Genomic DNA, 25477 nt, shown 5'->3' on the forward strand with positions numbered 1-25477 from the left:
AACATAGTGGGTGGATATATTCTTGGTAACTGGTACTGCTGAAGAGTTCGGATGCTGCAGACTGCACCACGGTTGACTTGCTCACTCCCAAGTATGAGAGGCAATAATGCAGCCTAGAGGTCATGAAGGCATGGATCACTGTAGCCAAGTCATCCTTCAGCAACGCAGGGTACAGCTTTCTAGCTAGTCACAGATGGAAGAAGTCATTTTTAGAAGCCATATGACATGGAATGAGATTCTTAGCATTAAGAACTTTGTCTTCCCATTGGAAGGTTCTCTAAATTTCTCTCATCCCTCATGAAATATTACTGCAGTATTTTACAGTAAGAGTCCAAAACACTGCAGCTTTTACAAGATACTCTTTTATTAAGGAACAAAATGCAAGACAGCGGTATGAGACATTTTTTAAAATGAAGAAACCAGATCAATAGTGAAGTGAAAACTGCTTCTTTACTGGCAGTGGCACTCTGTAAAAGCATTTTCAAGAACTCACCTATCTTCCCACCCTTTTTCCACCATGAGGTTAGATGCTCTAAGGACTCTCTCTTCCCCCCACTCCCCTGCTGCTAAGTACAGACAGTTTGCAATCTGGATCATGCCAAGTACCATGTTAATGGCTAAGGAGCAGGCTGATTCAATAACATCTGGGTACCCTTGTTAAACCACTCAATTCACATCTTTGGCTGTGAGACCCAAGGTTCACGGTCCAATTTTCTCCCCACTACCTTTCTTAAACTTCTGTGCCACACATATTGAGGGATCAATCCCATGCGAAAACCAATCTTGCCCTAAGAAATTGTGTGCGTAGGGGGAGTGGGAGGGAGGAGGAAGAGTAAAGGGGTTTGGGAAGCAGTAGATGGAGGTTTCCCTATTGAATGATAGAGAGAATCTTGCAATGTGCCCAGGGCGGGTGCAAGGATGTTTTGCGCCTTAGGCAAAACTTCCACCTTGCACCCCCCCACCTCCGAGCCCTGTGGCAGCTCTCCGCCCACCCCTCCGGCCTAAGGCGTCCCCCTGCGGCTGCTCCCTCCTCCACCCTGAGGCGCCCCCCCACGGCAGCAGCTCGCCCCCTCCGCCCTGAGGCGCCCCCCCACGGCAGCTCCCCATCCCCCCACTCTGCCCTGAGGCGCCCCTCCTGCGGCAGCTCCTCCTGGCCCGTGGAGCCATGCGGCAGCTCCCCGCCCCAGCTCACCTCTGCTCCGCCTCCTCCCCGAGCACGACGTCGCAGCTCCACTTCTCCCGCCTCCCAGGCTTGCGGTGCCAATCAGTTGTTTGGCACCGCAAGCCTGGGAGAGAGAGAAGCAGAGCGGGGCGGCGTGCTCAGGGGAGGAGGCGGAGCAGAGGTGAGCTGGGGCGGGGAGCGGTTCCCCTGCGTGCCGCGCCCCCACTTACTTGCTGCAGACGGCCCTCCCCGCACCCCCCCTGCCCCAGGTGCCTCCGCCTAAATACCGACAACGACCGGGACGGCTGAAGATCTGGCCGCCACAGTCGCCGCTGAAGGACCCGAAATGCTGAAGGACCGTCGTTGTCGGTATTTAGGCGGAGGCACCTGGGGCAGGGGGGGTGCGGGGAGGGCCGTCTGCAGCAAGTAAGTGGGGGCGCGGCACGCAGGGGAACCGCTCCCCGCCCCAGCTCACCTCTGCTCCGCCTCCTCCCCTGAGCACGCCGCCCCGCTCTGCTTCTCTCTCTCCCAGGCTTGCGGTGCCAAACAACTGATTGGCACCGCAAGCCTGGGAGGCGGGAGAAGTGGAGCTGCGACGTCGTGCTCGGGGAGGAGGCGGAGCAGAGGTGAGCTGGGGCGGGGAGCGGTTCCCCTGCGTGCCGCGCCCCCACTTACTTGCTGCAGACGGCCCTCCCCGCACCCCCCCTGCCCCAGGTGCCTCCGCCTAAATACCGACAACGACCGGGACGGCTGAAGATCTGGCCGCCACAGTCGCCGCTGAAGGACCCGAAATGCCGCCCCCCAAATGCTAGCGCCCTAGGCAACCACCTAGGTCACCTAATAAGTTTCACTGGCCCTGAATGTGCCCCAGCCAGGGTCATAATAAGAAAGGAGATGTCATCTTTCTCCAAAAGGCTCTAGATACTACCTCAGTGCTCTCACACAGCAGGAAGCAGTTTGTATTCCCCTCCTCATGCAATGTGATTGGTGAACATCACACCACCCTTTCATGATGTAAGATTTGGGGTCCCCAGGTGGCAGCACTGCCTGAACTTGGCTGTGCCAAGGAATAATCACCACTCTGGTGCAATTTTTGAAAAAGTCCTTTCATTGTAGTAGTCTCTAATGAGAATTCTAAAAGGGGGGAGATTAAAAATAGGATGGAATCAAATGAAATGGAAGACAATTAAGGACACCTGCTCTTTAAAAAGATTTTTGTTTAAAGATCACCAACTAGGTTCTTCTGGTGTGTAAATGGCTCCTACTCTGTTTGCCTTATAGAAAAAAATCGAGCATACTGTCTTTATAATCAAGTTATTTAGATAGTGCAACAGTGATTTAGATTAAAATTTGTTTATACAGCTAAGTCTGTTGAATAATGAAATTACAATGAGCTCTCCGTTCATGTCCCATCTGTGCTAGTTGCTGGCTTCTTCTGGCTGAGTACGTGTTTACTGCACAGTAGTCTCGTGATGGGGAATAAAGCAATGTTGGATGGTTCTTAGTGCATTGCTTTTACTGCCCCCTTCCCGGGAGAAGGCAACGTTCCTTGCAGAGCCAACAAATTTCTAAGTTACCTGAAAGACCATATTAAATATCATTACAGGCAAGAACAACTGCTCGCACTACCGTCTCTGCATCTGAGTGCTTCATCAAGTATTTATCAGACCATTTGAAAATTTCCACAAGCCTCCAGTGTCAGTCCACTGCCAAAATTTGCTTATTATAACCTGTCATGAAAGAAGTAAGCATCCAATAAAGTGACGGAACTAGAAAGGGGTCCATCAAAGACCCGCTTTCTCCCTCCAAGGTCATGTCTTTCAGTGGATGACTTCTGTTAGGAAGCACAACATTATGGGAGTTCAAGTACCTGCATATTTCTGCTTTTCAGGGCCTTGTAATAACGAGTACTTCCCTCTTCCACCTCCAAGCGATATCAACCTTTGGCTGATGATGCGGGCGATGGACATTTTTGCCATAGTACACATGCTAGGAACACTGATTTGAAGCAGATACTTTGCATGCGAAACACATGCAGCTAGAAGTGTCAAGAGGAGATGCTCTCTTTGGAGTACAGCTCAGCCCACACCAGAGGCCACATCCAAACACCCAGCACCCTGGGAAATGTCTGATTTGCACCCAGAATCATACTCCACATCTATCCCTTCCTTTAGAATAGGCCAAACCAAAATCCAAGAGCAATCAACTTGGGTTGGGATCCAAACTTCGCAGGTATATTTTATGAAAGTTTTTCTTGATGCAGAATGTGCCCTTTTTATAAGAAGGGGAAGAAAAGAAAGAGTGAACAGTTTTTCTATTTAGTGCTAAAATGTGTCTCTGTTTTCTTTCACTCATTATATGGACGGAAAACCCTGTCAACACAGAAATAATGCCAAGTGTTTACACTATAATGGAACCCAGGGACCAATTAACAACACAGAAAACCACCAGGCAGAGTATTTCTTAATGTAACAGGAGGGAAATCTTACATTACTGCCCCCCCACTTCTTAAAATAAAGGACAAATGCTTTGTCAACAATTTCTCAATGGTAATCTTTATGATTTGAAAGTTCTACCACTGCCCATTTATCAAAAGGCTTCCAAACTCTACGCTTAGCCACAAAACCCCTTTATTTCTTTACAAAAAAACATCCACAGTAATTGTGACTGTCAAAGCAGAGATTTTAGAATCTACCCTCCACTCCCAGTTCTTGTACTGCCGATTCCTCTATGGCTCGATGAAGGTGGTGCACCTCGAGCTGAGTCAGAGTCCTCTCCAAGTGCCGGTAAGTGATACGATAGCAATGGCTGACCTTCTTTGTCCTAGAAAATAAACAAAAAGAGGAGTAATACACATTCATACACACACACACACCCACACACCAGAGCACACTTCCCCATCACAGTGTTTTTGTCTTGCCATCTTATTTTATTTTTATTGTTTAAATTATCAATGTAATGCTAAAATACACAATGAAGACAGCCAGGACTGGATGTAATTTAAATCTACACAGAGGATTTAAGTAAAATCCATTTCACAATCTCACTTGTTTCTCTGATGGATCATCACCTCACTACTGCCATTCCGCCATGTTGAAAAAGTGTTCTGGAGAAACTAAGGAAGTGTTATTTACTCCTTCTTGTAACACAAGAACTAGGAGTCACCAAATGCAATTAATACGCAGCAGGTTTACAACAAACAAAAGGAAGTATTTCTTCACACAACTCACAATCAACCTATGGAACACCTTGCCAGAGAATGTTGTGAAGGCCAAGACTATGACAGGGTTCAAAAAAGAACTAGATAAATTCATCAAGGATAGGTCCATCGATGGCTATTAGCCAGCATGAGCAGGAATGGTGTCCCTAGCCTCTGTTTGCCAGAAACTGGGAATGAGCAACAGGAGATGGATCACTTGATGATTACCTGTTCTGTTTATTCCCTCTGCGACATCTGGCATTGGCCACTGTTGGAAGACAAGATACTGGGCTAGATGGACATTTGGTCGGATCCAGTATGGCCGTTCTTATGTCCTCATGTACTTGACTGCTGAATAAAATATGTGTCATCTTGACACATGCCCTGTGTATGTCACTGTGCTGACATTCCAATGGAAAGTGAAGACAAAAGAACACGACAGTGTAAGGATTAACACCGACACCTAGGAAAACAAGGGGTTTCACTCACTATATCTCAGTCTAATGTGTTTTGCAGTTTCAGAAGCAGGAGAACAAATGGCAATCTTACAGTGCTAGCAAGTAACACTGTCAGTCAGGGTGAGATGTTTCACAAATCTCTACTCCATGTTGCTTCATCTCAGTTGTAGCAACCACTAGCAGCTTCAACTAGAAGGGGTGTTAGTGCTTTTCTAAACACAAAGAGCAAAACATGTACTTTTCAGTCCAGATTATTATTTTTATTTCAGATCACAGGAAAACAAAGAAAGAACAAATGTAAAGTCTCCACATGAGATTGTAGGACAGAGAAAGAAATGTGCCTAGTGAACCCTTACATTCTGTATCTCAACTGAAAAATAAAATGGCAGCTGCTTCACAGCTGCTTTTATGAAGATTCCTTTGTATTTGAAGGTGCAGTACACAGAAAATAGAATGACATCTCCTTTCATTTATGTCACTACCTACACCTTAGTAAGCATCAGTAGCGCATATTGTCTTGAGATCATGTAGCACACAGCATACCTCCACAGCAGTGTGCCATGTGTCCTTTGGTAGTTGGGCATGTCACCAGCAATCCAGAGAGACTAAACAGCAGTTTACGATTACACCCTTGGAAAGGAATTTCAACAATGGAACTGACAGTATTATACATATCACCTAACAGCTTAAATTAAGCTCAAAGATATCAGAAAGTAGAAGAGGAAGGCAGGTGAGCTTCCCCCAGGTTCAGAAGTTCTCACAGTTGTGAACTGGGGAAGAAAAGGAAAAAGAGGGGAAGAGGGAGATGGGGGGGATAAGGCAGAAATCAGAAATATACTGTATGACAGAGGTTTTCAAACTGTGGGGCGTGTCTGAGGTTATCGAGGGAGGGGTGTGAGGACCTGATAGGGATGCACTGAAAGGCCAGGGTTAGGCGAGGTCTTGGTCCACAGGGGAAGTGGATGGGGGTTTCTGCAATCTCGCATTTTGCAATTTCAATAATAATTGTATGTAACGTGCTTTTGAGACCCTTGGCTGAAAGGCTCTTTAAAAATGATGCAATTCTGGCCCTGATCCTGAGGCCTGGAAAATGTATCACTTTAGAAAACATTTAACCATGTTTTAGCTAATATGATGTGATCACAACTTTGCCTTTAGCATGGAAAAGGGCAAGTGTTTAGAAGTGTAACTGGTCGTAGTTAACCCTCCTTATTTTGGATCCCATGTCCTTATGCTGTCCCCTCTCATGACTCAAGCTCCTCTCCCAATAGAGACGAGCAGTTCTTTCATGACACAGAGACATGAAATAGATCTGTAAATGGCTGGGAATTAGTGTGAGAGAAATAGGAGAGGGGCTGAATCGTAGAGGAATCACAGTTAGTGTGGTTGATTTAAAAAACATTAAGATCAAATGATTCAAACAAAGAAGTAACTATTAAGATGTGACTAGTATCACACTGATAATTTTGCTTATATGTTACACTTCTTTCCCCCTCTTTTTAGCTGGGATTATTGGGAGATTGTTACTAACTAGGAGCAGAACGATTTTAAAAAAATGTTTGTTCGATCGGAGATGCCTATAAACTTCAGAAAGCTGAGCCTCCTGCCTAATTAAGTATCAGAGGGGTAGCCGTGTTAGTCTGGATCTGTAAAAGCAGCAAAGAATCCTGTGGCACCTTATAGACTAACAGACGTTTTGCAGCATGAGCTTTCGTGGGTGAACACCCACTTCTTCGGATGCAAGTGGTGGCACCACTTGCATCCGAAGAAGTGGGTATTCACCCACGAAAGCTCATGCTGCAAAACGTCTGTTAGTCTATAAGGTGCCACAGGATTCTTTGCTGCTGCCTAATTAAGTCCACCCTGAATGCCATGCTGCAGCCAGCCTCACGTTAGAGTTTGTACATCTATATTTCAAACAGCTAAAAATTTAAGCCACAGAACTGGGACAGCAGCTTCACTAGGTAAACAAACAGAGGATTAACACTGAGTGCAGTGGACATTATTTACCTAAACTGCACCTTCAGACAATCCCATACGGTTTACAATCACACAGCCCCTTTCTCCTTTCATTAGGGTTTAATTGATCTGATTGTCACACTCAACTCCGCACCAGCCTGCAGCTGTCAGGTAACGAAGCACAATAAATACAGTGAAGCACTGCTCAAAGGGAAAAAGTAGCAAGAAGACAGTGATGTATTCTGATGCCACAAGAGAAAACATGGATGCGTTCAATGAACAACACTGACATGAAACGATATCTAATATATTTTCATGCATTTTTGGTGGGAACAGTTTTGCCTCATGGACAATGGCTTTTCAGGAATTGGAGTCCCCACAGTGTTACAGTCACAGGTTAGTTTCACTGCATGCAACCAACCTGAAGGTATATTACACACACACACACACACACACACACACACACGCACGTGCACGCACGCACATGCACACAGAGAGAGAGAGTGTAAAGGACCTGATTCTTCCCTTACTCACTCAGGAATAACCTTATTTAAGTCAATGTAAAACCAGTGTTACATCAGAATCAGGGCAAAGGCTTTTCTATTCTAGGTTTTGATAGTCATCTTAGGCAATCAAAGCCAGCATTCGTTCCCCTAATGTGGAGTCCCTGACACAGCTTCACTGAAGGACAGGCTAGAAAACTGTATCTGACCCAATAAGCCACCGACAGCAAAATATCTGCAATAACAGCAGCTGGATAACCTGACCCAGCTGTTAGACAAAAGTACAACACAGAGCGATCCAAAAAGACTGCAGAAAGAAGGAATGCCTGGGACTGGAGAAAGCACTGTTTTATCAACATGCAACACTGTAACAAGGAAAACCTCTCAGAAGTTTCAGATGGGTAGGAGATAGAAGTACAACAGTGAGCAGGGAAAAGTGTCTAACAACTATATTCTACTTTCTTTTCACAGTGCATCCACCTTAAATAAAGCAATTGGCATGGAGAGTTCTGCAGCTACATTCAGGCGGCTGTTGTGCATAGCTGGGCATAGGCACTGGAGCACCTGCAGGAAGAAAATAGTGGATGCTCAGCATCCACCAGTCACAGTTGTTTGGCGAGGCCCCGCCGATCAGCTATTCGCCTGCTTGGGGAGGGGTTTGGGGGAGGGCGGAGAGCAGCGGGCGGGCAGGGACACTGGGGAGGGGGCGGAGTGGGGGCGGGAACAGGCAGAGTGATGGTGGGGTGGAGCCTCGGGGTGGAGCACCCCCAGGAAAAAATAAAAGTCGGTACCTATGTACCTAGGATAGAGATAATACAGACACGGATATTTATCTAAACTGCCACATTTATTCTGGGAACAGGAATGCAAGGAGGACAATCTCCCACACTGACAGCAAAAGACTACTGTTGTAATGCTACCTACTCACCACAGCCTCTATCTTAAGCCCCTTCCTACACAGTGTAATTGTGGAGGTGAACTCCCACTGACATTGAAGAAATGGGACATTTATTCCCACCAAAGGACTGATGACCAAATCAATGGGAAGTGTGTGTGCGCATGCAGGCTGAGTGCCGCTCAGGACCAGATTGACCATCTCACCAAGAGCTCAGCTTGAAAGTGTTACTCAGCCTAGCCAAAGTTTCTTTCCCCACTCACTCTACTCACTTCTTATTGGGCTAGAGTGTAAAAAACAAACAAACAAAGATACAGTATGAAACATTACAGACAATAGATAATTGTTCCTTCCACTCAGCTTCATGCTTTCAAACCACATACACCACAACCGTAGTATACATAACTAATGTATGTCATATTATAAAATTTACAATTGACAAATAGTGCTCTTTGCTAGGAACAACATCATGGAAAATGGCAAAAGCCTTGTGTAATATACCATGCTGTCAACAGCAAATAATTCAATTACCATAGTAATATGGATGCAGAATACAGCAACCAGTAATTCACTGAATAAAAGACCTTATCCAAAGATGCGCTCTCATCAGTCCTTTCAAATGTAGATAGCCCACGTCACACTGTGTCCTATAGTGTATTTTGAAAAGTGGCCACATTTTGGTTTATCTGAAGTGAACTTGATGCTGGTGAAAGACCTGGACTGAGAGCTCTAGAAAATAAAGTTCTCTATTAAATCCATAGAACGTACTGCATGGGGAATGGGCTTGGAAGCTGCCATCACACTGCCCTTCCAACATGGCTCAGCCCTCATCCAAGAGAAAAGTAGTCCTGTCTTCAAGGGTGTTTGTTCCACAGCAGCTCGGTTGAGGCTGCCAAATAAACTTGATGCTTGTGGTTGTAGTTATTTTTAGTGAGGCAGATACTTATCTACGAGGACAGAGGTTCTCAAACTGGGGGGGTGGGTCCCCCTTAGGGGGGACACAGAATGTATTGTGGGGGTGTGTGAGAACTTTAGGGGAAAAAAGAATTACTGCACACATTTTACCCACCGCAATGAATAAGTAGGGTCATAGAACATGGCAGGGTCATAGAATATCAGAGTTAGAAGGGACCTCAGGAGGTCATCTAGTCCAACCCCCTGCTCAAAGCAGGACCAGTCCCCAGACAGATTTTTGACCCACATCCCTACATGGCCCCCTCAAGGATTGAACTCACTACCCTGGGTTTAGCAGGCCAATGCTCAAGTAGCAAAGCTGATTCCTCCAGACCAGGGGTCGGCAACCGGTGGCTCGCGGCTCGCCAGGGTAAGCACCCTGGCGGGCCGGCCTGGTTTGTTTATCTGCCGCGTCGGCAAGTTTGGCTGATCGCGGCTCCCACTGGCCGCAGTTTGCGGTCCCAGGCCAATGCAGGAGGCAGGAAGCGGCACGAGCCGAGGGATGTTCTGGCCGCGGCTTCCTGCCTCCCGCATTGGCCTGGGACCGCGAACCGCGGCCAGTGGGAGCCGCGATCGGCCGAACTTGCCGACGCGGCAGATAAACAAACTGGGCCGGCCCGCCAGGGTGCTTACCCTGGCGAGCCGCGAGCCACCGGTTGCCGATCCCTGCTCCAGACAAACAGGTCCTCAGATGGTGCTGTACATTTTGATGGCTTTCTGTTAAGCTTGCATAGCATTATACAAAGTCATTGCCATCCATACGTTAATCTGTTTGCTATGAAATGGTGCGGACATTTAATTGTGAGCGCCAACCACAATCGCAGTTTTGCTTTTATTACAACGGATTGTTGACTCTGTTTGAATCAATGCCTTACTGTTTTTAATATTTAGTAGGAGTTGCAAGTTGATTTTTTTTATTGGTATATGTACTTGTGTGGCAGGAGGTAAATTTGAGAACCACTGTACTAGGAGCTAGATTGAGATTATTAACAATTTATTTCACAGCCTTTAGTCAGATGATGACTTTTTCCTCACTACTAACCTGGGCTAGATTTGAACTGGTGATCCAGAGATGAGTGTTCTGTACCTCATTACCAATCTCCGAGCCTCCTAATCTCTCAGTTTAATTTTCTTTTAAATCAAGATCTTAATATAGAGCTAAATTTCAAATATTGTGTCATACATCAATAGGCTGGTTATTAAGAGACAGAAAGAAAGTATGTTATGGGTTCCAACAGCAAAACACATTTATGCCTAATGTTGTGTCTAGTTAAGCTAATGGGAACTAACCAAAAAATTCTGAAACTTTTTAGCTCCTCAGCCATTAATAAACAAAACTTCTATACAGTCATAAAGATGGGTCTGAAACACAGTCTAGTATGGGAACACACTGAAGTTGAGGAAGTTTGGATCTAGACTTTCCATGTCTATACAGCTGTAGCATTTAAGGAGTTAGATGTTGAAAGAAGAGACTTCTAGTAAAGTGGCTTTTTTATTATAACACCATATGTATGCCCTAGAGGAGAAAGACACTCAGCTGCCAGACTGATTCACTGAAAGTCTGGTGGAGCAATACAACCATCTGGTGTCCACAACCATTAATGCTTTGACCCCAAAACACCTTCTTTCCCCATCTCCATAGATCATGATGGTTTACGGAAACTCTGTCAGATGAAACTGGAAGGCAGACAGCTACATCATCATGGTGAAAAACCCATTCCATAATACACAAACAAAAGCCAAAGGAATTCTTGTAAACACGTACCAAGCTGTGCAAGAAGCTAAAAGAACCCTCTTTCTCCTTGGTGTAATGATGACCACCTGACCTCTACTGTGTAGAATACTAACTTATCAACCCCAATGCCTCAACCCATCCACATATCTGAGCACCTCGCTCTGTAAAGAGCTCTCATTCTTCTTTGCTGAAAAATTAACTGAATTCCCATAATCCCCATTATGGCCTTGCATGAATAAAGTAGACCTGACGCAAAAAACAGGAACCATGCACTATGGAGGTTCACAGACTCATAGAAATGTAGGGTTGGAAAGGACATCAAGAAGTCACCTAGTCCATTTCCCCAGACTGAGGCAGGATTAGATAAATCTATCCCCTCACTGACAGGTGTCTGCCCCTCATACCAAAGGAAAATATGAAAACTCTGAGGGATCATCAAGCCACTAACTGTGACACCGACCCTTGCCCATCATGGATGGCAAAAGCCAGTGAAGAGCACTTACACTTGCTTCTGAATAAAATAACCAATCCTTTCATTGAAGGCAATCCACCAACCACCCTGAAGCAATACTCGGACCAGCTCTCAAGCAGCCAATGCTGAATTCTACAACCCACACCAGCTACCATCCATCTCCAATCTCCCTTTCCTAGGCAAGGTGTGACGCATGGCCAGAAAGGGTTAAGCATCCTGCAGGCTAAATGATACAGTGTCAACCTGTAGAGACATGTTAAAACAGTTCATAAATGGTAATTAGGGCCATTCCATGGTAGATAGGCTAGAAATTTGAAATGCAAACCTATATTGTTAGAAATTAGAGGTGATACTAATTGTATGTGTGTGCTCATATGTTAGCCATGTAAACAGACAGTTCCTTGTCTGTCACTATAGCTATTGATTCAGAGATCAAAAGGGAATATTAACATTTAAATGAACTGTAAACATAGAATATCACTGTGTTCGTCTCTCTTTGAAATGTATAGCAAGTCACCTGACAATGACAGAAAATGGGCAATTGTTTTGTTAATCTGTGTAAATAATTACCACTGATGCTTAAGAAATAGGTCCGCTTCAAAGTCTCCATAATTGCCTACTGTTCGCCTAAGAACTCCGACCTGTCAAGAGAAGGCCTGGAATTGTATAAAAGACACTTGGGTCCTGAACCTGTCATCTCAGACCTGCTTGATGCTTCATGCAGGGGGAGCTTAAGTCATAAGGCTGAGATCTCAGTCCTAAACTGGAACACCCTGAACATGAAGATTGGACTATAACCTATGAACTAATTCTGAAAGAACTCTTTGCAACTACAACACTTGCCATCTCTAATATGAATTCAATCTCAAGAACTGTTCTCATGTCTGCATGTATACTGATCCTTTAACCAATACACTCTCTCTTTTCTTTTTTTAATAAATTTTAGTTTATTTAATAAGAATCGGCTGTAAAAGTGTATTTGGGTAAGAGCTGGAATATTCATTAACTTGGGAGGTAATGTGTCTGATCCTTTGGGATTGGTAGAACTTTTTTTATGATGAATAAGATTTTAAGTAATCCTCATCATATTTGACTTGGGTGTCTTGGTGGAGGCCTAAGGCTGGGTTATTTTAAGGGAATGTGTTGTTGGCTTGTGGGTAACCAGTGAGGTATTATAGAAGCTGTTTTGTGCTGGCTTGGTAAATCTAAGTATTGGTATATCCACCAGCTTTGGGGATTGTTTGCCCCATTCTTTGCAGTTCACCCTAATTGAGTGACCTTCCTTGGCTCCCAGGAGACTTCAGTCACTGATTAAGTGGGGCTGATCAAACTCCAACAGCATTTGACTCATGCTGATACCAAAGAATCTATTGCATCTGGATTTACACTAGGATGTTGCTGAAATGAGATGGCCACACTGGGTAACTTCAGGTCACTCTGAACTGGGCTGAGGAAGATCATCACTAGAAAACTCCAACATGAAGCACCTCCTGGGAAGGGAATAGAAGGGAAAGAAAGGGCTGGTCTACACTGGGGGGGGGGGAATCGATCTAAGATACGCAACTTCAGCTATGTGAATAGCATAGCTGAAGTCGAAGTACCTTAGATCGAATTATTTACCGTCCTCACGGCGTGGGATCGACGTCCGCGGCTCCCCATGTCGACTCCGCTACCGCCGTTCGCGTTGGTGGAGTTCCGGAGTCGACAGGAGCGCGTTCGGGGATCGATATATCGCGTCTAGATGAGACGCGATATATCGATCCCCGAGAAATCGATTGCTACCCGCCAATACGGCCGGTAGTGAAGACGTACCCAAAGAAAGACAGAAAGAAAGGCAGAAAGAAAGAAAATATTACATTGGTACCCTGAAACCACACCATCCAATTCTGGACCCAGTTCAAAATCCTGGTCCTAATCTATAAATACTCACAATAGGATAGAATCTCAATACCTTAGAGACTGTCTTTCCATCAGTAATTCATACTACTGTAACCATGAGACACAACAAAGCTGAGGCAGAAACTGACACTTTCAGAAGCCAGCGGCAGAGAGTTTACAGTGAACAGCACTATGGTATGGAACTCACTTTCAGAGAGATAAGGATGTGCCCAAGTCTGCTATGCTCAGAACATGATGTGAGGCCCCATCTTTTCTTCAAGCCTTTTCACAATGACAGGGATGAAGCATTACAGGCTGTGTGACAGTAAAATAGAAAGAAGAAGAAGAAGAGAACTTTCCAACAAAAATATACACATCACAATATTCACAGGAATAACAGCATCTTCGTGGCAAATAGAGGTGTGTTCTTTGGTTAAAGTATTTGGGACCCTTAATTTTGCACTAGAACTATATAACATGATGACTGGATGTTGGGTGAGAGGGAGAGAGAAAGGGGATGGGTGGAAAGACAGATCCACCATTCAGTTGCAGACAAAACAGAACAAGAGATTGTATGTGCAGCTCACAGTTTCATTGAGCATCACTTTTCCCTAGGGCTGGTAAAAAACTATTTTGACTGAAAACTGGGTTTTCAACAAAACTAAATTTGTTATGAAAAGTATCTGCATGCTAAGAAAAATAATGGATTTTTTTTAAATAAAAAATCTGAACATCTGAAATCTGAAAAATATTTGTTAAAAACAGAAGTATTCTGATTTTGATACTGTGCTGCAATGCCTCATGGAAGATGTGGTTCAGTTACTTCATGCTCTCATTCTCCTCTCTAGTCCAGGCCCTTTGGGTGCACTACATCTCCCATGATGCACAGCCAGTTACTTCCATGGTACACCATCTCCTCTCTCCAAGAGGGGAGACTGTGGTGCATCATGGCAGATGTAGTCCATGGCAGGAAGCCCAGCCATAGAATAAGAGCATGAACTATAACTCCCATGAGGCACACTGGCAGCATTGTGAATTCAAATACTTTAGATTTTGGCCAAAACTTTTCTTTTTAAAATTTTCACAGAAAAATCAACATTTTCCATGGAGGGGAGGAACGACACCATTTTTTGACCAACTCTCCTTTTCTCACTTCCCAGTTCTGGTTTCCTGTCACATTTCCCTCAGGCTCCTAAATCCCAACTAGTTATGGATTGGATTGTTGCATATGCATGGAGGTCTATGACCCTCCTGGGAGCTCTGGCAGGCATTGTGCTGAGTGCTGGTAGCGCACAACCACTTCACTACTCTAAGAGAAGATGCAGTGCCCACTCCTCTTTGTGTACAGCCAGTGCTGTTGGCTGGTACAGAGGTGGGGTAGGCTCACAACCCAACTGCAGAAGTTAGTGATGGCAGTTACACTAGCTCTGCAAAGTTCTTGCACTCCTGGAGCACACAGACACCATGTTTACCTGTCCCCAGTTTAGGGGATGCAAGGGAGAGAAGGGGAGAAAGATGCCTTGTACCTTCTATCTCTACACACTTGTGCAGGGGACCGAACACAATCTGATCCTGTGAAAATAGCAACAACAATTATCCTATCATTGGACATCAGGGCAGCTCAAAACTCTCCAACTGTTAACAAATGAATTACCATCTACCTGGACCCAAGAGTGACATGCTTTCTCAACAATCAGAACAAATCCTACAAGAGAGATGGAACTGGACTCTTCTAAACGCTGTATGAAGCATTTATAGTAAAAATGTGCAGTGGGATACTTTTTTAATCTGTTTCATAAAAGATCAAAGAAAAAAAGGTATAAATATTTAGCAGGAGGTTGGTTTTTTTTGTCAACTACATGTTAATACTAAAGGCTACAAAAAGTATTACTAAAAATAATATTGCTGTCAAGTTAAAAATGTATCTGATAAAGGACTAAAAAGGGAATTTATAAGAGGAGTGAAAACACTTCATCCTCTTCAGAAGCCAGGCTGGATCAGTGTGACAGCAGGTGCTCAGGCATCTTCTATTAAACAAAACTCCATCACCTCATTAACTCTGGAAACCAAATTCCAAGCTTGAAGAGAGTTCTGCCAAAAAGTGTCTTGTGGTAATAAATAAAAACAAAAGTTGGTCACTTCCAAAGGTATAAAAACAACAGATCTCTTGTGACAAGAAATGGGATGCCCGGCTTGATCAAAAATAGACAGTGACTGTTACAGGCATCACAGATGCACATCTTTTATGAAATAGGGATAGATAAGAAGGCAACTATGTTCAGATGCCACTGCAGAACAAAGTACTAAACGGCCAAACCATTCCTTTGAGACCATCAGTAATGTGAACAGTAAGTGGAGAGCAGCAGTACACACTAATACGCAAAGGGTATTTCGCACCAATCACAGCTTTGTTTGTGAATGACCTTAATGGGCTTTCCACTCCAGGGCCTTCGGGCACTTCTGTAATATAAATAATACCTAATCAGAAGAACTAGGTTTAATTAGACAAAACCCATCAGGATCAGGCCCTATAGTGCAAACCAGTGCACAAGAATTTAGGGAGAACTGTCTATCTTAGGTACTTATACGACCCTCATTGCCAGAATATCTGACAACTCACGACCTGTAATGGATTTATCTCACAACACCTCTGTGAAGTGCTATGTCTCCCCCATTTTTTCTTTTTAAATCACATATTAGGAGGAACTAAGGACCCAGAGACTAACTGACTTGCACAAGGTCACACTGAAAGCAGGGACTTGAACCAAGGACTCCCAAGTCAAGGCTAGTGCCCTAACCACTGGACCATCCTTCCTCTCTGTCAGCTGTAAAGCATCTCATGAACAAAACAGGTTGCTGTGTGGGCATAGTCCACCCATATGCAATAGACAAGACAGCAAAAGGGACAAGGAAAGCGATATACTAATCAAATGTGTGATTTTTGCAAGCGTCATGCAAATTCCATTCTTTAAAATTGACCATTGGGGCAAATAGGGGCTGGTGGTGGTGGAGATGAAGGACAAGATTAGCTATCATGAGCATGACAGTAGGGAGAGGAAGGAAGGGGCTTGCGAAGTGAGGACACACTTAGGGTACATCTACACAGCAAAAAAACCCACGCCAGTGAGTCTCAGAGTCACGGGCAGTTGACTCGGACTCACAATGAGGGGCTAACTATAGCAGTGTTGACATTTGGGCCCCGGCTCCAAGATTCTCCCTCTTGCTAGGTGTCAGAGCAGGGCTTCGGCCCAAGCCTGAGTGTCTACACTGCTATTTTTAGCCCTGCAGCGCAAGCCCCACAGGCCCGAGTCAGCTGACCCGGCTCTGAGACTCGCCACCACAAGTCTTTTTTTGCTGTGTAGACATACCCTTAGGTTAAAAAAAAATTCCTTTGCTTTTTTTGATATAGAAATTACAGAACATTCAAAAGAATCAAAAACTATGCAGCCAGGATATTTCCCCAGCTCCCCTCAGGGCATCTCACAGTGCTATAGGAAAGTCTATAAGATGTTCGTATTTATATTTTTTCCACCTGTCAACTTACTTTTTGGTCAGTAAAACTGAGTGGAGATTTTCTAGCAAGACATGTAATTACGTGCTGTTTCCAGCTGACTTTATTTATTATTTACTTGGTTTATTTTTTTTAAAAGCTCTCCCTTTTCCTCATAAAAGAAAATATTTTTTCAAAACGGGCATTTTTTATGGCGATTAATCTTGCTCGCCAGCTTTGGTTTTGAACTATAGAGATTCCTCTCCTTGATAATACTTTCCTTCCCTGAGGACAATTCCGTTCCACATAGTCAGTCACAAGAAACTGGACCTGACTGTTTTTTTGACAGTCGATGCCTCGGGAAGATGACTCAGAAACAGTCCACAAGTAAGGAAGACCCTGGGCCAGTAGGTTAGACCATTGCTAGTGCACAGCAAAACAGTGTCTAGCTGTTAAATATTCCTCCTATTTATCCAATTACATAATGCCATAGTTCCCAAGGGCAGATCTTCAGCTGGTGTAAACTGGCCTAACTCCTCTGAAGTGACAATTTATACCAGTTAAGGATCTGCTCAAAAATCTTTAAAATTTAAATCACCACAAAATTCCCACTTCCATTGCTATTCTCAGTGATTCACCCCAGGTACCACAGCTGCACTCACTCCTAGTGGGCTACTTGATGTCCTCATAATAGAAGGAAGAAAATTGAGGATGGGGAAAACTGACTGGTGCCAGCTGCTACAAAGGAAGAAATGGGCAGCATGCAGGTGAGATAGTCTAAGGCCTGGTCTACACTAAGGAGGGGGGGGGGGTCGAACTAAGGTATGCAAGTTCAGCTACGCGAATAGCGTAGCTGAACTCGAACTACCTTAGTTCGAAGTACTCACCCATCCAGACGCTGCGGGATCGAAGTCCGCGGCTCCCCCGTCGACTCCGCCACCGCCGTTTGCGGTGGTGGAGTTCCGGAGTCAACGGGAGCGCGTTCGGAGTTCGACATATCGCGTCTAGATTAGACGCAATATATCGAACTCCGAGAAGTCGAACGCTACCCGCCGACCCGGACGGTAAGTATAGACGTATCCTAAGGCTGCTAATCCATGACGTTTATCACTTGCTTCCACAACTCATAACATACCACTTACATATCAAAACTTCCGCTGTATGTCTCATTAATTTTAGTACTAATTGTCTGAATGAAAAGAAATTGTAAGGATTTCTTGTGCATGTCGCTATGACAATAATACATGGTATTATAGTCTATAATGACTTTCATATATAGGTCTCAAAGCACTTAACAAAGGAGGTCAGTATCGTGATCTGCATTTTACATATAGAGAAACTGAGGCAAAGAGAGTTAAAGTGACTTGGCCAATGTTACACTGTAGGTTAGCATCCAAGCTTGAAACAGAACCCAGATCTTCCAAGTCTAAATTCAGTGCCCAATCCTCTCAGCCACACCGCCGTCTCCTTTCCCACTCTGTTGTGTTACAGCCACCTACTGTGTCTTTTCCATATTTATATTGTAGCTCTGAAGAAGGGACTGGCTTTCATTTTATGTTTGTATATGCCTCACACATCAGAGAACGGGGACTCTGTGCATTATTGTAATACAAATAATTAACCTCTGCATATGTGTATATGATCACGCAAGTGTATATATGCACACACACGCTCATGCTTGCAAAGGCTATTTTGTATATTAACTCTAGCAATATTGCTTAGGTTAGCAAGACATTTTATAATACAGGTTATAGGCTAACAAGACATGAGTTTTGTTTGTTTCACACCCAGTTTTCCGAAAATTCAGATGTTTATTGAGTAACCATCGGGGTGACTGGGTCTTATAAAAGGTACATAACAGAGAGTGCCACTTCATACGTTTTCTCTTGCACTTTCATTAAATTTGAAGTTACATAGTATGGAATAAACTATTTTTGATGGGGCCCTGTGTTGTAACAAAAAGTATCTTAGCGAGGTCATGCTTTGTAAACTGATTGATTTGAGGGAGGTACATTTTATTGTTCCACAGATTGGAGAATGGACAGAGGAAGACTGTTAAATATAGTCTGGGAAATGCATTTTCTCCATCTTTTTTAAAAAAACCCTAAGCTCTTGGTGTGTGATTGGTTAACTCCTAACAGAGAATTATGGAAAGAGCTTGACATTCATCATGTACTAGATGAAGCATCTTGCAGGTTATGATGTTTGGCCTCACATACCAGGATCTCTGAGGCCTTGTCTACACTACAAGACTATTTCGAATCTACTTAAGTCGAATTTGTGGATTCGACCTTATGAAGTCGAATTTGTGTATCCACAGTAAATACACTAATTCGAATTTCTGAGTCCACAGTAACGGGGCTGGCGTCGACTTTGGAAGCGGTGCACTATGGGAAGCTATCCCACAGTTCCCGCAGTCCCCGCTGCCCATTGGAATGCTGGGTAGAGCTCCCAATGCCTCCTGGGGGAAAAATGTGTCGAGGGTGCTTTTGGGTAACTGTTGTCATTGAACCGTCAATCACGCCCTCCCTCCCTGAAAGCTCCGGCGGGAAATCTGTTCGCGCCCTTCTCTGGTCGGTTACAGCGCGGACGCCACAGCACTGCGAGCATGGAGCCCGCTGCAATCATCGCTGCACTTATGGCCGTTGTCAACTCCTCGCACCTTATCGTCCACCTCTTCCACAGTCAGCTGCTGAGAAATCGGGCGAGGAGGCTCCGGCAGCGCGGTGAGGACAGGAATTCACAGAGTGGCGCAGACCTCTCACAAAGCAGGGTACGCCGCGCCGTGGAGATCATGGTGGCAATGGGTCAAGTTCATGGTGTGGAACGGCGATTCTGGGCCCGGGAAACAAGCACAGACTGGTGGGACCGCATAGTGCTGCAGGTCTGGGATGAATCACAGTGGCTGCGAAACTTCAGGATGCGTAAGGGCACTTTCCTTGAACTCTGTGACTTGCTGTCCCCTGCCCTGAAGCGCCAGGACACCCGGATGCGAGCAGCCCTGACTGTGCAGAAGCGAGTGGCCATAGCCCTCTGGAAACTTGCAACGCCAGACAGCTACCGGTCAGTAGCGAACCACTTTGGCGTGGGCAAATCTACCGTGGGGGTTGCTGTGATTGAAGTAGCCCACGCAATCGTTGAGCAACTTCTCTCAAAGGTAGTGACTCTCGGAAACATCCAGGACATCATAGATGGCTTCGCCGCGATGGGATTCCCAAACTGCGGTGGGGCTATAGATGGGACTCACATCCCTATCCTGGCACCAGCCCACCAGGCCAGCGAGTACATTAACCGAAAGGGCTACTTTTCAATGGTGCTGCAAGCACTGGTAGACCATAGGGGACGTTTTACCAACATCTTCGTTGGGTGGGCGGGCAAGGTTCATGACGCGCGTGTGTTCAGGAACTCTGGTCTGTTTAAAGGCCTCCAGGCAGGTACTTTCTTCCCGGACCACAAAATAACGGTTGGGGATGTGCAGATGCCTTCAGTGATCCTCAGGGACCCAGCCTACCCGCTAATGCCCTGGCTCATGAAGCCCTATACAGGCGCCTTGGACAGAGAGAAGGAACTCTTCAACTACCGGCTGAGCAAGTGCAGAATGGTGGTGGAGTGTGCTTTCGGACGTCTCAAGGGGAGATGGCGGAGCTTACTGACTCGCTCGGACATCAGCGAAAAGAATATCCCCGTAGTTATTGCTGCTTGCTGTGTGCTACACAATCTCTGTGAGAGCAAGGGCGGGACCTTTTTGTCCGGATGGGAGGTTGAGGCAAATCGCCTGGCTGCAGTTTACGCTCAGCCAGACACCCGTGCTGAGAGAATATCCCAGTGGGAAGCGCTGTGTATCCGGGAGGCTTTGAAAGCAAGTTTCCTCGGAGAGCAGGGTAACCTATGACTCTCCACTTGCTTTCAAGAGAAACTGACCCTGGGCCTGTGTCTGTATGTATCGATTTCGATCTGCGGTTACATACCCCGTTCTCCAAGTTTCCCCCACTTCCAAAGCACGTTTTAAATAAAATTAATTGTTACACTCATTATTAATAAATCTTTGTTTTACTTTGCATTTCTGTTCAGGTGTTGAAACATGGACGCATACTGTGCTGGGCACGGTGTGCACTGATGTACAGACCGCTTGTTCCATAGAGGAATGACATCCTCCTGCTCCTATATAGGTCTCTGGGGTGGGGGACGGTTGCAAGTGGTTGTGCATGAAGGGGAGGGATTGCAGGAAGGGGTGGGTTTGCAGGAAGGGGCGAGTGGTGCCTTCTTTGGATAGGGGTTTGGATGACGGCAGTGGGCTGCGGGTTTGGGCGTAGGAAGGGGTGAGGGGTGTGGGGGAAGGGTGAGTATCTGTCCGTGGATGAGGGCTCTTGCTGGGGCTCAGGGCAGCGGAGAGGCTCGTTGCTACGGTGGAAGTGCATGGTAAGGGCAGCATGCCTTAACATTAAGGGGGTGGCAGGCGCTAGGACCCTGGACAAGCATACACATCACAGAATGACCCGGGGCAGCATACACCACACAGAGTGACCCTGGTGCCTACTGACTGCAGTGTGTGTGTGCCCTGCAGTTGATCATGGCCCCAAGTCTGTACCCTGTTAATGTAGGCTATACCGTGCAATTATAAATCCCCTCCCCCCGCCATACACAAAAAAATCCTCTGACACGAAAGACGTGACCGAAACAGTGAATAACAGCAAACAGCTTTTAATAATCTAATACACAGTGGGGGGATGAAACTTGGATTTGGGACTGGGTGAGCCTGTAAGGGAAGCACTTCTACAAATTTATAGCGTGAGAGGTGTGTGGTACATTAGCGCTATGCAGTGGTGCAGTGACAGTTCTCACGGCCCCTACCGCCCCTCCGTCTTGTACTTTTGGGTGGGGGGGGCAGGACTTCTTGGCGGGGGAGGGCGGTTGCAGATACACTGCAGGGGGGCTCTGTCCTCCTGCCTGCGGTCCTGCAGAACATCAACAAGGCGCCGGAGCGTGTCCGTTTGCTCCCTCATTAGCCCAAGCAGCGTTTGAGTCGCCTGCTGGTCTTCCTGCCGCCACCTGTCCTCCCGTTTGACGTGTGTGCGATGCTGTTGACATAGGGTCTCCCTCCACTGTCTCTGCTCTGCCGCCTCGGCTCTGGAGCAGGCCATCAGTTCCGCGAACATCTCGTCCCTAGTCTTTTTCTTTCGCCGCCTAATCTGCGCCAGCCTCTGCGAGGGGGATGCCGGGGCAGTCCGGGAAAGAGCCGAAGCTGTGTGATGGGAAAAGTAACTGATTTCCTTGAACAGATACATGTTTGCGAACAGTGAACACAGTCTAGTCAGTTTCTCTGAACAAGACCATACAGGGCAACAAGTCTCACGAGATCTCGGGACAAGTTCGAGATTTCGGAATACGCTCTCATTGGCTGCGGCATTGCACAGGAGAGCGGACAAGTGGGGAGAGACAGCTGAATCCATCTAGCAGACAGTCCTGGTAAGCCTTACAGTACACTCTGCTTATCAGTTAATGGATAGCTGTGCCCTCCCGCTAAAGGCAATCTGGAAATCATATACTCTGACCCTTTTCCAGCCACTCCCGCCAGTGCACGGGAAAGATCAATGTATGCTTTTCCTATGTGGCCTACAACACGTGGCTGTTAAGCAAGGGTCATTGTTATGCAAAGTAAAAGTCAACCATTCACAACAGTAACAATACACTAATTGCCCTAATTAGATGCAGCATTTCATGAACGAGATTACCCTGAGGCGGGTCCCTCGGAATCACAAAGAGCGGATGCTAAGGGAAGCCCTGCAGAGACCAGGACCATATGCGGCCATGCTTGTGGAGGCGATGATTCCCATCTACATAAGGATGTCCTGGCGCGGAAGAGTGTGCTTCCACGGAGCACCCAACAAGGCACCTCTCCCCAGGAACCTCCTGCGGAGGCTTTTCGAGGACCTACATGAGACCTTTCTTGAATTGTCCCTGGAGGATTATTGTTCAATCCCTATATGTGTGGACCTACTTTTCATATAGTTTTTCATTGAAAATTTTATATATAGTATTTCTATTTTTTTATACCTGTTTTATAAAAAATAAATGTTTACATGTTTATAGCACTTACCGCCTGATCCTTCCCCTGATTCAGAGTCCGGGTTAACGGCCGGGGAGGGTTGGTAGGGGATCTCTGTGAGGGTGATGAAGAGATCCTGGCTGTCAGGGAAAGTGGTATTGTGTTCGCTGTCGCCTGCGCCGTCCTCCACAGACCCTTCCTCATCTTCCCCATCGGCGAACATCGAGGAGGAACTGTCCAGGTTCACTATGCCATCCACTGAGTCCACGGTCACTGGTGGGGCAGTGGTGGCAGACCCACCTAGAATGGCATGCAGTGCCTCGTAGAAGCGGCATGTCTGGGGAAGGGCTCCGGAGCGTCCGTTTGCCGCTCTGACTTTTTGGTAGCCTTGTCTCAGGTCCTTGATTTTCACGCGGCACTGCATTGCATCCCGGCTGTATCCTTTCTCTATCATTGCTTTGGAGACCTTCTCGAAGGTCTTTGCATTCCGCTTGCTGGAGCGCAGCTCCGACAGCACAGACTCCTCGCCCCACACAGCGATCAGATCCTGGACTTCCCGGTCTGTCCATGCTGGGGACCTCTTTCTATTCTTGGATTGGCCGGACTCCTCTGCTGGAGAGCTCTGCATCGTTGCAGGTGCTGCGGAGCTCGCCCTGATGTCCAGCCAGGACGTCAGATTCAAAGTGCCCAGACAGGAAAAGGAATTCAAATTTTCCCGGGTCATTTCCTGTGTGGCTGGTCAGAGAATCCAAGCTCCGACTGCTGTCCAGAGCGTCAACAGAGTGGTGCACTGTGGGATAGCTCCCGGAGCTACTAAGTTCGATTTGCATCCACACCTAGCCTAATTCGAGCTAGCCGTGTCGAATTTAGCGTTACTCCACCTGTCGGGGTGGAGTACCGAATTCGAACTAAAGAGCCCTCTAGTTCGAATTAAATGGCTTCCTGGTGTGGACGGTTGAGCGGTTAGTTCGAATTAACGCTGCTAAATTCGAATTAAAGTCCTAGTGTAGACCAGGCCTGAAAGTGAGATTGCCATGAAAAGTGATGTGCTACAAAATGAAGAATAAGATCCTCTTTCTGAGATTACAGGTACATACCTGAACAACACTGAACCAAATGTAACCCTGGTGTAAGCCAAGTAAAGTCAATGGAGTTTGCCCTCTACTTTTTCCTCAATGTACAATTATATACTACACACTTACTGCCAGGGGTGGCTCTAGAAATTTCGCTGCCCCAAGCACAGTGGCATGCCGCGGGGGGCGCTCTGCCAGTCGCTGGTCCCGCGGCTTCGGTGGACTTCCCGCAGGCGTGTCTGTGGAGGGTCCGCTGGTCCCGCGGCTCCACCAAGCGGAACCAGCGGACCCTCCACAGGCACACCTGCGGGAGGTCCACCGGAGCCGCGTGACCAGCGGACCCTCCCGGCAACCGGCAGAGCGCCCCCCGCTGCATGCCGCCCCAAGCACGCACTTGGCATGCTGGGTCCTAGAGCCACCCCTGCTTACTGCCAAACGGGAAAGCTCAGTCTGAGGGGTTAAGGGTGCATTTGCATGTGCCTGTGGGGACTTGAGAGGAAGAGGAAATGTAAGGCTAATGACAGACTCATTAAGACAAAATTTACCTGACATTCCTTTAATTTAGAGATGGGCCATAACCACAGAATGCTAAACTGGATCTGAACTTTCCTAACTTTGGGACATTTTTGGATTGGGGGGAGGAAGGGGTTGGTTTAGCTCACTTCAGAGATACAGGTCTTGATTTTGATTTTACCAGTGCAAACCCAGTGTAAATCAGATCCAGATCCAGACACAAATTGTCCAAAGTTCACAATCTGGGCTTTTCATTTGAGCCTATGTTTCTTTTCATTTACTCCCAAGATTGGTTGTGTTTGACGTAGTGGCTAGTAGCTGATAATCACATGCCAACAATTCACTACATTCACACCAGAACTAAAATACAGCAAATCTCATTGTTCAAAAAGTTCACAGACAGAAAAACCAAACTACAAGTTTCAAACAAGATTTAGGAAAAACAGCCTTATGACCCCAAAACATAGTTGGTGTAAATTGGTCTGTTTCCACGGAAGTCAATGGAGCTATGTCTATTTACACCAGCTGAGGAGCTGGTCGACTGTCTTCAAAACAAGAATGAGAACACCCCCGATGGGAAAGTTTCTAAAATTAATTAGCAGAAGCAGCTAGTGAAATCCTATTTCTGTAAAACGATGATACACATGCTTGGTTGGGAAATTAATAAATGTGTGTAATTGGGCTTAGACAGGGGTGAGGAGTTAAAATAGCTATTGGTAGGCCTCAGCGGACAAAAATGAAATTCATAACAGGACAGGGTAGGTTGCTAGTTTCAACCTACCGCTTAAGCCCTATGTCAAGCCCTATGTTAAGTGGGGCTTAAGTGATGTGTACATGGGCCCTCTGCACCAGAGTGAATTTCATTCTATGTGAGTGAAGATCTCCAATTTGATCTGTAATGCAGATATATCTTTCCAGGATCTGCAACTGAAAGCTCTCTCTTTCAGTATGTAATTGAATATAGCAGCAATGCATAAGAAATTACTTCCATTAAAAATGAATCTCTTCCAGATCATTGCTTTTAATACTCCTGCATGTCTTGAAACATTGACCTCGGCTGACTGTTTGGTTTTCAGGTATTAAGTGGAGTGGCCAGGGAGAGAGAGAAAAAGAAAAGCCTTCATAATAATAAGCTACACT

General features: G+C 46.0%; 1 protein-coding gene across 13 annotated transcripts in view; it reads right to left on the reverse strand.

Moving 5' to 3' along the window:
- Positions 1-1889: 1889 nt before the first annotated feature.
- The window catches only part of FARS2 (phenylalanyl-tRNA synthetase 2, mitochondrial), a 344334-nt gene continuing 320746 nt past the window's right edge, over positions 1890-25477 (reverse strand). For all 13 annotated transcript variants that reach the window (XM_045003789.1, XM_045003788.1, XM_045003780.1 and 10 more), the window contains one exon: positions 1890-3985. In XM_045003789.1, the coding sequence (XP_044859724.1) occupies positions 3854-3985 (132 nt within the window). In that variant the 3' untranslated portion in view covers positions 1890-3853. The remainder of the gene's footprint in view (positions 3986-25477) is intronic.

Source organism: Mauremys mutica, chromosome 2, assembly GCF_020497125.1.
Source record: "Mauremys mutica isolate MM-2020 ecotype Southern chromosome 2, ASM2049712v1, whole genome shotgun sequence".
NCBI classification, from domain to species: Eukaryota; Metazoa; Chordata; order Testudines; family Geoemydidae; genus Mauremys; species Mauremys mutica.